The 12,079-nt window shown below is 39.3% G+C and overlaps 4 protein-coding genes across 4 annotated transcripts; 3 read left to right on the top strand and 1 right to left on the bottom strand.

The window, feature by feature from the left end:
- On the top strand, positions 1-1,977 carry Cbr-vha-13 (the record flags this gene model as incomplete). The annotated part of the gene is made up of 3 exons (XM_002637795.1): positions 1-825; positions 916-1,144; positions 1,211-1,977. The coding sequence occupies 3 exons, from the start codon at positions 1-3 to the stop codon at positions 1,975-1,977; spliced, it is 1,821 nt and encodes a 606-aa protein (XP_002637841.1).
- A 559-nt stretch (positions 1,978-2,536) lies between these two features.
- On the top strand, positions 2,537-4,214 carry CBG04631 (the record flags this gene model as incomplete). Its single annotated transcript, XM_002637794.2, has 4 exons — positions 2,537-3,005; positions 3,419-3,669; positions 3,717-3,982; positions 4,031-4,214. The coding sequence occupies 4 exons, from the start codon at positions 2,537-2,539 to the stop codon at positions 4,212-4,214; spliced, it is 1,170 nt and encodes a 389-aa protein (XP_002637840.2).
- Positions 4,215-4,475: 261 nt separating this feature from the next.
- Positions 4,476-5,098, top strand: Cbr-cyn-1 (the record flags this gene model as incomplete). Its single annotated transcript, XM_002637793.1, has 2 exons — positions 4,476-4,739; positions 4,784-5,098. The coding sequence occupies 2 exons, from the start codon at positions 4,476-4,478 to the stop codon at positions 5,096-5,098; spliced, it is 579 nt and encodes a 192-aa protein (XP_002637839.1).
- Positions 5,099-5,229: 131 nt separating this feature from the next.
- Positions 5,230-6,502, bottom strand: CBG04629 (the record flags this gene model as incomplete). The annotated part of the gene is made up of 3 exons (XM_002637792.2): positions 5,230-5,555; positions 5,602-5,699; positions 6,285-6,502. 3 exons carry the CDS (start codon positions 6,500-6,502, stop codon positions 5,230-5,232), a joined length of 642 nt encoding a protein of 213 aa, XP_002637838.2.
- Between the last annotated feature and the right edge of the window lie 5,577 nt (positions 6,503-12,079).

Genomic DNA, 12,079 nt, shown 5'->3' with positions numbered 1-12,079 from the left:
ATGGCCGCAGAATCATCATACGGATTCGTCTACGGAGTATCCGGGCCTGTCGTGACGGCCGAAAAGATGGCCGGATCCGCTATGTACGAGTTGGTTCGTGTCGGACATCAAGAACTTGTGGGAGAGATTATCCGTCTCGAGGGTGACTACGCCACGATTCAAGTATACGAGGAAACCTCTGGAGTCACCATCGGAGATCCAGTGCTCCGTACCGGAAAGCCACTCTCCGTCGAACTCGGACCAGGTATTATGGGTTCGATTTTCGACGGAATTCAGCGTCCACTCAAGGATATTGCCGATATCACTCAATCGATCTACATTCCAAAGGGAGTCTCCACCAACGCTCTTTCCCGTGAAGCTCGTTGGGACTTTGTTGTCTCCAAGGATCTCCGCGTCGGAGGACACGTGACTGGAGGAGATATTGTCGGAACCGTCGACGAGAACTTGCTCATCAAGCACAAGATTCTTCTTCCACCAAGTGCCTGCGGAACCGTCACCTTCGTCGCCCCATCTGGACAATACACTGTTGAAGACACCCTTCTCGAGTTGGAATTCGCCGGACGCAAGCAAAAGTTCTCTATGCTTCAAGTGTGGCCAGTCCGTAACCCAAGACCAGTGACTGAGAAGCTCGCCGCCAACAACCCGCTTCTTTGCGGACAGCGTGTGCTCGACGCCTTGTTCCCATGTGTCCAAGGAGGAACCACCGCCATTCCAGGAGCTTTCGGATGTGGAAAGACTGTCATTTCGCAATCCTTGTCCAAATACTCCAACTCTGATGCTATCATCTACGTCGGATGCGGAGAGCGTGGAAACGAAATGTCTGAAGTGAGTTTTGCTTGAATTTGAAATGTTTGAAATTCATTTGAAATGTTTGAAATTGTTTGAAATTCAGCAGTAACCTTTTTCCTATTTCAGGTACTTCGTGATTTCCCAGAACTCACCATGGAGGTCAACGGAACTACCACTTCTATCATGAAGCGTACCGCTCTTGTCGCCAACACCTCCAACATGCCTGTAGCTGCTCGTGAGGCTTCCATTTACACTGGTATCACTCTTGCTGAGTACTTCCGTGATATGGGTCTCAACGTCGCTATGATGGCCGACTCCACCTCTCGTTGGGCTGAGGCTCTTCGTGAGATTTCTGGTGAGTCTAGATTTATTGTGATTTCTATTTTTTTCGATGCATTTTTTATATCAAAATGATGTTTAGGACGTCTCGGAGAAATGCCAGCCGATTCTGGATACCCAGCCTACCTTGCCGCCCGTCTCGCCTCCTTCTACGAGCGTGCCGGACGTGTCAAGTGCCTCGGATCGCCAGAACGCGAGGGATCCGTCACCATCGTCGGAGCCGTATCGCCACCAGGAGGAGATTTCGCCGATCCAGTCACATCTGCCACCCTCGGTATCGTACAAGTGTTCTGGGGATTGGATAAGAAGTTGGCTCAACGTAAACATTTCCCATCTATCAACTGGTTGATCTCCTACTCCAAGTACATGCGTGCCCTCGAGGAGTTCTACGAGAAGAACTATCCAGAGTTCGTGCATCTCCGTACCAAGTGTAAGGAGATTCTTCAAGAGGAAGAGGATCTTTCCGAAATCGTGCAACTTGTCGGAAAAGCTTCCCTCGCTGAGTCTGACAAGATCACTCTTGAGGTTGCCAAGATCATCAAGGACGACTTCTTGCAACAGAACGGTTACACCCCATACGATCGTTTCTGCCCATTCTACAAGACTGTCGGTATGCTGAAGAACATGATTGGATTCTACGACCTGGCCCGTCACTCTGTCGAAGCTACCGCTCAATCCGAGAACAAGATCACATGGAACGTCATCAAGGATAACATGGGAGACTTGATTTACCAGCTGTCCGCCATGAAATTCAAGGATCCAGTTGCCGACGGAGAAGCCAAGATTCGCAAGGACTACGATGATCTGGCTGAGGCTATGGCTAACGGTTTCAGAAACCTCGAGGATTAAATAATTTGTTTTATCTATCTTTGTTTCTGTTTTTGGATTCACCTTCCCGCTAGTTTACTTCCTTTTGCTTACTTTTTAGCCAAAAGTAGGTCACACTCAGAGTTTTATCCGTTTCCCCTCTCTTCTGCCCTCCCTGCTCTTCACTTTCTCTCAAATGTTTGATTGATTTGACATTCCAAATTTCAAAAAATTTCAAATATTTATTGCACCTTTTCCCATCAATTTTTTGTAGATTTCTATCCTTACACTTCATGAAATTCCACACACAATGTATCTGGTCGCCCTTTGTCCCGCCCCGCCCGTTTTTTTTCACTTAAAATCTTTTTTGGCCTAATTTTTTGTCGTCTTTACTGTAATTCTTCTTGTTAAATAGACTACTTTACTTGTGCCGCCCGTTTCCATTTCTTTTATTTTTGCGACAAACAACCCGTATAGTCTTACGAAATATTGTTTTACTGTGTTGTGATATGTATAATACTAAGGAGTCACCTTTCTAAAGAAATAGCAATAAACTTTAGGAAAAATTTAAAAAAATAAGCAAAAAATTTCAAAATTTTAGATGGCAACAGAGCGAACATGCTGTGAGTACATTCTTCCGATTAAGAAGCGAAGATGTCGAATGCTGGTGAAACTGGGAAACCGATTTTGTGGAGAGCACGCGATTCACGATGCAAGCAATACGGAACGTATGATTTGTCCCAACGATGGAAAACATACGATTCTGAAGTCAGAACTTAAAGCGCATCTGGAAAAGTGTAATTCTAGAATCATCGACGCTGAATATATCAAAATCGATGCGAACGCAGTGTTAGGAGAGACTAAACGCACTGATAAAATCGATCGGAGGCCGACGGAGGAGGAAATTTGTGAAGTTGTTCACAAAATTTGGAAATGCTACGAAGAAGACGTCGAGGAGAGGTTGATAGTGGAGCACAAGAGAAATGAGTTGGTGGAAGCGTTTTTGGCGGAGAATCAAGAGCTTTCAGAGGCGAAAAAGAAGCATTTAGTGCAAATTTCGTCTATTTTAGGTGAGATTTTCGTTGTGTTGCGATTCAGAGATGTTTGGAACGGAATTCCGAAAATTCGACCGTTTTCAGATTGAAATTCCGATCGGAATGTTATATTTCCGAAGCTTTTTTCGGACTATTTCCGAATTTCGTCTCGGAATTCGAAATTTTTAGACTACAGTAAATCAAAGGCGCACGCTGAAATTTCTCTTGCGGGTTTCGCAAGGAATATTTTGAAATTTTTTTTGTCAATTTTTCACCAAATTGTTTGCGCTTTTCTGATGAAAAATAGAGTTTTCTATTTTGAAGTTCGAATGCTAAGTAATTCTGGAAATTCCGGAATTATGAAAAATCCGAAAAATTCAGAAAAGACGATTCCGAACATCCCGGCAACAAAGGCGCTAGAAAAATAAATTTATCGATCGAAATTCTAGGTAACATCGAATCTTCTGGCGTTCTCCCTTCTTCTCCAACCTCATGCATGTTCGAATTAGGCGCCGGAAAAGGCCAACTCGCATATTGGATCTCAAAAGCCGCTCCCGGCGGAAAATACATTCTAATGGATCGTAGTGGATGTCGAAACAAATTTGACACCGCTGCGCTTCGAGAGAACCCGGAATTAGCATGGAAACGATATCGATGCTCCATTGAGCATATGGATTTGAGTAAGATTGATGAGTTGAAAGTAAAATCTCTTCTTTTCAGAGCCACAAAAATCAATTATTTTTATAGAGCTCAAGACAGATTCTGGCAATTTGCAAACACTTCTGTGGGAGTGCTACCGATGCTGGCATTCGATCTTTACAGAATAGTGGTTTGAAATTCGACGCAGCGCTTCTTGCACCGTGTTGCCATCATAAATCAAGATTCGTCGAATATGGAGGTCATGAATTCTTGGAGAAATGGGGAATGGATGATGAGGCTTCGTTTGCTGCTCTCCGATATTTGGCATCATTCGCCACCAATGGAGCAGTTGATATAGATACTTCTGATGGGTGGTACGCCTTTTTGGATTTACATTTTTTTCTATAGACAATTGCTTTCAGGAAGTCTTTACATCCCCCAGTGGAATTGGGACGGCGAGCAAAAGCGATTCTAGAAATCGGGCGAGCAATTTGGCTGGAGAATGTTGGATTTGAAACGAAAGTCATTGAATACGTCCCACCTGAAGTGTCACCGGAAAACTTGTTAATTCTAGCTTTAAAACGTAGTAACAATAATAAAGAATAGCATAATTTATAGCTTTTTTCTTATTGTTTTTTAATTTGTTTCTTGTTGGATTGCTCAAAATGATCTTGAAATTTGAAAAACCGCGCTTTTGAGTTGACGCACATCTTGTGCCTGACTGGTGTGCCAGTAAAATTTTTGTTAGCGCATCTATAGTTTTTGTAAAAAAAGTTATTTTTCTCCTTTTTTTTTTGTTGAAAACTCATTTTTCTATCAGACCAATTTTTCTTTAAAAAATATTTTCGAGTTTTTTGCAGGTAAAACATGAAATTCCTTCTCCGCGCCTCTACACTCGCCGGACAATCGTTGCGATTCGCCTCGCAACGACCAAAGGTTTTCTTCGATGTGACAATTGGAGAAGAGCCAGCCGGACGTGTTACCATGGAGCTTTTCAACGATGTCGTCCCAAAGACTGCTGAAAATTTCCGCGCCTTGTGCACTGGAGAGAAGGGAGTTGGAAAGCAAGGCGTTCCACTTCATTTCAAGGGCTCCAAATTCCACAGAATCATTCCAGAGTTCATGATTCAGGTAGGTACATTTTTGAGTAATTTTAGTGAACAAAAACTTTCCAGGGAGGAGACTTCACCCGTCACAACGGAACCGGAGGAGAATCAATCTACGGAATCAAGTTCAAGGACGAGAACTTTGACTTGAAGCACTCCGGACCTGGATGCTTGTCGATGGCCAACGCTGGACCAAACTCCAATGGATCCCAATTCTTCATCTGCACAGTTGACACCCCATGGCTCGATGGAGGACACGTTGTCTTCGGACAAGTCACCGACGGAATGTCCGTAGTGAAGAAGATTGAGAAGATGGGATCTCGCTCCGGAGCTCCATCGAAGACTGTCACCATCGCTGATTGCGGAGAGTTGAAGAACGAGTAAAACAGCCATTTCACATTCTAACAATTTTTTAAATAGAATTGCATTCTTGTTATACTATTTTAAACATGTTTTTTTTTCATTGTTTTTAGTGAAGTTTAGTTTTTTCAAAAGTTTATTTCTATCAAAAAAAATCAGAAGAAATCCTCTCCCGAAGATTCGAGATCAATCGTTGAATCGGCCAGTTCACAGTACTCGCAAGTCTTCGCACAAATCTTTCGGAATAGGGAGGTGTACGCTTTATGAGTGCACAATTTCGTATTCCGCTCACAATCCGATGCGGTGTCGACGCATTCTGTTTCGGTGACTTCTGATGAGAAATTTGTTGTGGCTGTTGGCTTTTTGGAGAATCTACGTGGCTTTGACGCCAGCGACGATGAAGTCGCGTTTTTAAGTAGATCGATGACACTGTCGACGATTTTGAGTTCTTCGAGTTTTTTAACAGTTTCTTCTCCCATTTCTGCAGGAATGGAGAAACGTATAAAAATAAAAATAAGGAGTCTTACTCGATCGTAAAGTGGAAAGATGGATTTCTCGACTATCTTCAGCTTCCTCTTCTTCGTATTCATCGTCGGGATCGCAGAATTTGCATGTTCTTGCGCATCTGAATTGGTAAAATTTTTTTTGAATCCCTAATTTTAGTTTTGCACAAAAAAAATCGGAAGGTCTCACAACGAAAACTACCGTAACCTATAAGTATTGTTTTTTCTCTTTTTTTCGTTTTTCACTGCTTTTCGTCGATTTTTCTGTATTTTTTTTCTGAAATAAGTTGAGAACTTGTTTTTTTGCTGATAACTTTTTTCGGCGCCGATAAACATTGACACGGAAAATTAATTTAAAGTCGCATCGTTGGTTCAGCAGCGAAAAAATTAAATGTTTCGAATAAGTGCATACATCTTCGATACTGTATATCGAAGCTATTTTATTTTTGCATATTGTCTTCAGATTTTTTGCTCTTTTTCGATGGTTTTTTTTTCGATTCTCAAGAAAAATCAGCCGAATTTCTTTATAAATCAGAAAAACAGCCAAAAATTGGCTAAATTAAATGAACTGTAAAGTACGGTATTAAAGGCGCACGCACTTATTTAAAAATGATTATAGGTTACGGTAGTTGTCGTTGTGGCACCTTCGGCCACGGCCATCGGCATTTCTCTTACACAGCTCTTTGCACTAGATTATTAAAACTCACTGTAAACTCATCATTCTTTTGTAAAACTTTCTATTGCAAAAGTTGATTCTATCCGCACAATCGTCGGCTTCATCGATACACTTCGTTGGCATTATTGACTTTTCTGGGATTACTGTACTCGTAGTGACTCTTTCATTTTCAATACAATATCCACAAGTCAACGGACATGCAATTTCCATTAATTTCTGCTCAATTCGATTCGGAGAAAGACATTTCATAGCTATCAATCGACAGTCGTGATGAGCATCCAAACATTTATCAGACGAGACAGTATGCAAATGCAAGAGTATTAGAGAAAACAACGAAAAAAATACATTTCGGAGCATAATGCTAGAAGCTTCTGACTGAAGATGGAAACGTGTCGGTTCTGAACCATTTCGGGGAGAGAAAAAGATTTCATTTTGTTTGTCAAGAGTTCGAAATTCAATGAGAAAGAAAACACAAAAGGAGTACGAAAAGAGTTGTTTGTGTCCCAACCCGAAAACGGCTCGGTGTCGTGTTTGTACACTTTTATTCCAATACGAAAAACTGCAGAAACTGTCGAGGTCATCGTTCTGGGAGGATTTTGGGTACCGTATTTCCTCTATTAGAAGTCCATCCAAGTCATCAACTTTGAGCTCACTTATCTCGATTCCTGTGAAATGTATAAAAAATTTATCAACTGTTAAAATATAGGTGACGTTATGATAAATATTTTATTAGTTAACCAATTTTCGATATCTTTCACAGGAATCAAGATAATTGAGCTCCGGTTGGATTGAAATAGATGAATTATAAAAAAATTATTTCAAAATGTTAAAATTGAAATCTAGGTCAGTACCTAAAAAAATCTAGGTCATGACCTAAAAATCGGAATATAGGCCATGACCTAAAAAATCTAGGTCATTACCGGAAAAATCTAGGTCATGACTCAAAAAATCTAGGCCACGACCTAAAAAACTCTAGGTCATGATCTAAAAATTGGAATCTAGGCCAGGACCCAGGACCCAGGACCCAGGACCCAGGACCGTAATTCCCGGGTCACCTCTGTGGACCCCAGAGAAAGGGAGAACTGATTTTTCTCTCCAATCCATTCTTCTTTTATAGTGCTCTTCCTCAGGTCAATGGGCCACGTGAGTTCCTAAATTTTGTAAGTTTCCTTTTTTGAAATCTTTTGAAATCCGTGAAACTCTTTAAAAATATGCTCCCTTTGGCAGTAATTATCTCGTTTCCTGGTGGAGATATCAACAAATTTTCAATTACTAAATTTTTTCTGGTATCAAGACGAACGTTTTTGCTGATGGAAGTTTTTTGATATCTTTTACAGTAACCGAGAAAAATTGGCTCAAAGTTATGTATTAGAGCAACAAATCACATAAGTTTTGATTTTTTGAAAAGGCTTTTCCGGATAACTCAAGTAACTTTCCGGATCTAATCCCAGAAATCATTCATCTAAAGAAATTTTTTGACCTGAATCCGATTTTTACAAATTCATATTGATACACTGATTGGTTCACAAGTTATGGTCCAAAAAAAAAGTGGACGTATAACGCACTGTATTAAAAATTTTTTTTTCATTTCATGTTCCAAAAGATCTAAGATTTTTTTTGGTTTTCAATCGAATGTACATAACCCTTTTTTTGTTGTCCTACCGTAACCAGATTTTCAGAACAAAGACAAAGTTTTTTCTTTCCTACCGTACTCCCAACCCACTCTTTCTATCTAATTCGCCAATCTTTCAACCCAATCTTTTCCTTTTTTAAGTATTTCGAAAAACCGATTTCTTATCACCATTTTCCCATCTCCAGTTCAGTTTCTTTTCCCTTTCACCTCCAAAAAAAAACTGCTGACCTTCTTCTCTCTATTTCCAACTAGTTTGCGAACCTTGTGACGTCAATTAATCACGAAACAAGTCGTGTGAGTTATTTTTCAGATTTTCAAGTCTAGAATGAGCTACAGTAGTCCTCTCATTTTTCCTAATTGACTGCGTTTTTCGATTGCTCATCAATTGTCTTCAAGACGACTTAAAACCACTTTTTCTCGCGGACCCATCAATTTTATGAGCTTTATTTTGTCGGGAGGGACGAAGGGAGAAAATGGGCTCCTTTCCAAATAGAAATGGGTTACGGTAGCTTTAATGTGAAGAGATTAGAATAATTCAATGCAAATTTCACCAAACACCTGTTCCCCATGAAAACTTTTTCAGAGTTTCAGAACTTCTCGAAAGCTGAAAAACATCTGAAAAACATCTCTAACGTCACTTTGGAGGCACTTCTTAAAAAGTACAAGATATTGAAGCCCGGTTATCACCAAATTCTCTCTTAAAAGTTCATATTAGTTTTGTGCACTTTTTCGCGAATTCTGTTCCGTGTGTTCTGATCGGGGGGAACAAGAAGAAGAGGATGAAGATGAAGATGATGGAGAAGCAAAATCAGATTCTCAAAAGATGAAGAGGAGAGAAAAAAGTGCATGGTATCACTGGTGATTAGTCGAAACTTTTGACTTAAAAGTATAGATGAATTAGGAAAGTTTCAACATTTCTGAAAAGAGCAAAATGACGTGCGAGAAGGGATACGGTAGTTTAAAACAGAATTTTTTAGAAGTGAAGTTGGTTGTGATTACGAAATCGGAAGGTTATCTAAAAATCTAAGAGGAATACAGAAAATGAAAAAAAATCAAGACTTAATAGAATTCCAGAAGTTTTCTTATACCTTAAAACATGCCATAGAAGACCTAACTTCTAACTTTGAGGCAACTTATCTTGGTTCCATAAGCTAATAAATCACGTTTATCATAAAATATATTATTAGTCAACAATATTTTATTAGTCAACAAATTTCTGATATCTTTCACAGCAATCGAGATAATCGAGCTTAAACGCAACAGTGTCGGATTACTGGTTCCACGGTATTTCCTAAAACTTCAAATTTACTCAGTTTCAAAAATTACTCGATTTTAAAATCTCAAAGTTTTCCACAAATTCCAAACCACAAAGTCCCGAAATCCCAAAAATTTTAATATCACCAGAAATTCCAACTTTTCAAAATAAATTTGTATCTTAATTCAGTTTTAAAAAATCTGGATTTCAGAAAACTTTCCAGGCTTCTTGATAATTTGAAAGGGTTACTTTTCAATTGCTCCAGAATTCCAAATTTCATGATTTCGAAATACTCGAAATTCCATAAACACAAAATCTCAAAGTTCCGAAATCGCGAAATTTTGAAGTTCGTCCAAAATCCCAACGTTTTCTTTTCAAAAATTCGATTCTCATCGTAGAACCTGCAATAGGAAGGCCCCTTGACAGTCTGTGGAGCCCTTCTATTACAGGTTTAACGGTACCTATACAAACAGACATACCCTATTATATAGAATTTCCGCGAATCCCAATCCAAGGAATCTAAGACTTCAAGGATTCTAAAATTTTTTAAAATTCCAATTTTCAGACATTTTCAAATTCAGAAAACTGGAAAATCTAATCATCCTTTCCTGGAGCCTGCAGTCGAGGTTTAAATTTAAAATATCATTGAGTTAGCTTGTCTGAAATTGTCGAAATATCGTTCTTCTGAAGCCTTCTGAAACATCAAATCATCCATTCCCATCTATAAAACATTCTCCCTTTTTCAAATCTCCTATTTGTCCTAATCACCACTATTTTATCACCCAATCACTCATCATATTTCCATAACCAATTCTTCCCTTCCCATGCATAAATTTCTCCAATCACCACATATGTACCAATAAACCCCTAACACTTCCCTTTCCAATCAAAAAACCAAAAAGCCAATCCCTTCCGCACCTGTCAATTGTTTTATGCTCCTCATCCCCCGGAACGGTCAAGGGATAATCCTTAAATGACTATGGAACAGGGGGAAGCCGCCGCCACAACCACCTATTGATCATTTAAAAACAATTACATAATAAGTGTCAATTGAGTGTAAACCTGTGCACATCAAAAGAGAAATACATAAACAATTAAGAGAAGCAAAAGAAATATTGAAGCACAAGGGAAGGCGAGTTAGGACAGACGATGTGAGGAATGGTGGATCTCCTCGCATCTACTGAGCCTACCTCAACATCCCGAATGGTTCTAAACTTACTTTGAATATTTCAGAGAATAAAAGTTTTATTTTCAGAAAAATATAAATTCTGAGAATATAAATTCAGAGAATATATAAGGCAGCAGGCTTGAATAGGGAAGCCAAAACCGACTGGTGTTGGGAGCGGAATGAAGTGGAAGGAGGGGAAGGGTGAGGAGGGGGGCAGCGCCAAAGAGGCGAAGAATCGGAGAGACAAAAAATGGGCGGAGCGTACAAATCGGACTAACGGCTGGGGCCAACGGCGCCATAGCAGCAAGACACGTCGAAACGGGCAGCTACCGTAGGATTCGCGCCCCGTTTTTGGAAGACGTTCTTGGGAACGCCGATGGTATCATCGTCAAGGTGAAGGAAATTGGAAATGGGTTTCTGCAGGGCAGGCTTTTTTTGAAAGCGTAATTTCGGCATTTCGTTGCAAGAGAAGATGTGTAACCTTGGTTTCCTATGATTCATAGGGGTAATCCACTTAATCTTTTGATCTTTTTCGAAGCTCTGTAGGAGGGTTCTCAATGATAAATCAAAAAACCAGAACACAAAAAACTTCGGAACAGCGAAAAAACCGGTTATGTAAGCAGCACACCATAGCAAATGATGTGGAAAGTTCATATCGGTTTCGAAACATTTCGAAAATCGATTTCATCTACAGTATGACAAAATAAATGAACCTCTGTCTCGATTCGACAAAGTTTAAAACTGATAAGAAAATTATCAGTTTTCTGAAACTTAAATAATATTTTTAGATCTTGCAGATTCTAAAATTTAGAAGTCACATATCCATCTGAAACGATTCAGACAAAGTTTTTGATTAATTTTGGCACTGACCGGGCTAGAAAAGGACCAAAAATTGAGCATAAATTGACCGAAAACGGACAAAAAATAAACCAAAAACGGAACTAAAACGAACCAAAAACAGATCGAAAAATGGACTAAAACTGACCAAGAACGGAACAAAAACTTACCAAAAACGGACAAATCTAATTTTTAGGCTTCTCCAATTTTTTTGTCAAATTTAAACAATTTAAAATTATGAAACTACTGTTTGGGATCAAACTTCAGATATGGATTTTTCTTTGAAAAACTCATTTTCGGCCAGCTGGCGTTACAACAGCTGCCAGAATTTTTTTTCCAAAAAAAAAAGAATTTCAATATCACAAGACCCAGACACACGGAACCCAAAAAAATCCATAAACCACGAGATCTTGGTCAAATGAACTTGTTGATAAGAAACTAACAAACTACACCCCCCCCCCCCATGTTTTTTTTCTCGAGAAACCTCAAGCCCTCTATTGAGCTTCAAGCTGAGCCGACTACAGTATACTCTCAGCATGCTGCTGCTCCGAATAGAGTAAAAACATTCACACGATGAATCATCATTTCTTGGAAAACAACCAGTGCATTGTATCTGGGGAGAGGATTTCAGAATTCATTTCAGAATTACGAATAATTTCAAAAACCGCACCTAGTTTTACTTTAAAAATATATTTTCCCAGAAAAACAATATTTTTGAGGTATGATCTCAAAAATGTTCTTGGATTGTAACGTCATCAGGCTCTTCCACTAAATTCTACCGAATTTCCACTTTTTTGGAATCTACCGTACTCATAGAATATTTCACTTTTTTCAGATAGAAAAAAACGTTAGGAAAAATCGATTTTATGAAATAACCGGGGTTCTAAACATAAAATTATGAAAATCCTTAAAAATCCCTAAAAGTCAAAGCCC

Source organism: Caenorhabditis briggsae (assembly GCF_000004555.2).
Source record: "Caenorhabditis briggsae complete genome, chrV, whole genome shotgun sequence".
NCBI classification, from domain to species: Eukaryota; Metazoa; Nematoda; class Chromadorea; order Rhabditida; family Rhabditidae; genus Caenorhabditis; species Caenorhabditis briggsae.
This window is presented reverse-complemented; position numbering and strand designations above follow the sequence as displayed.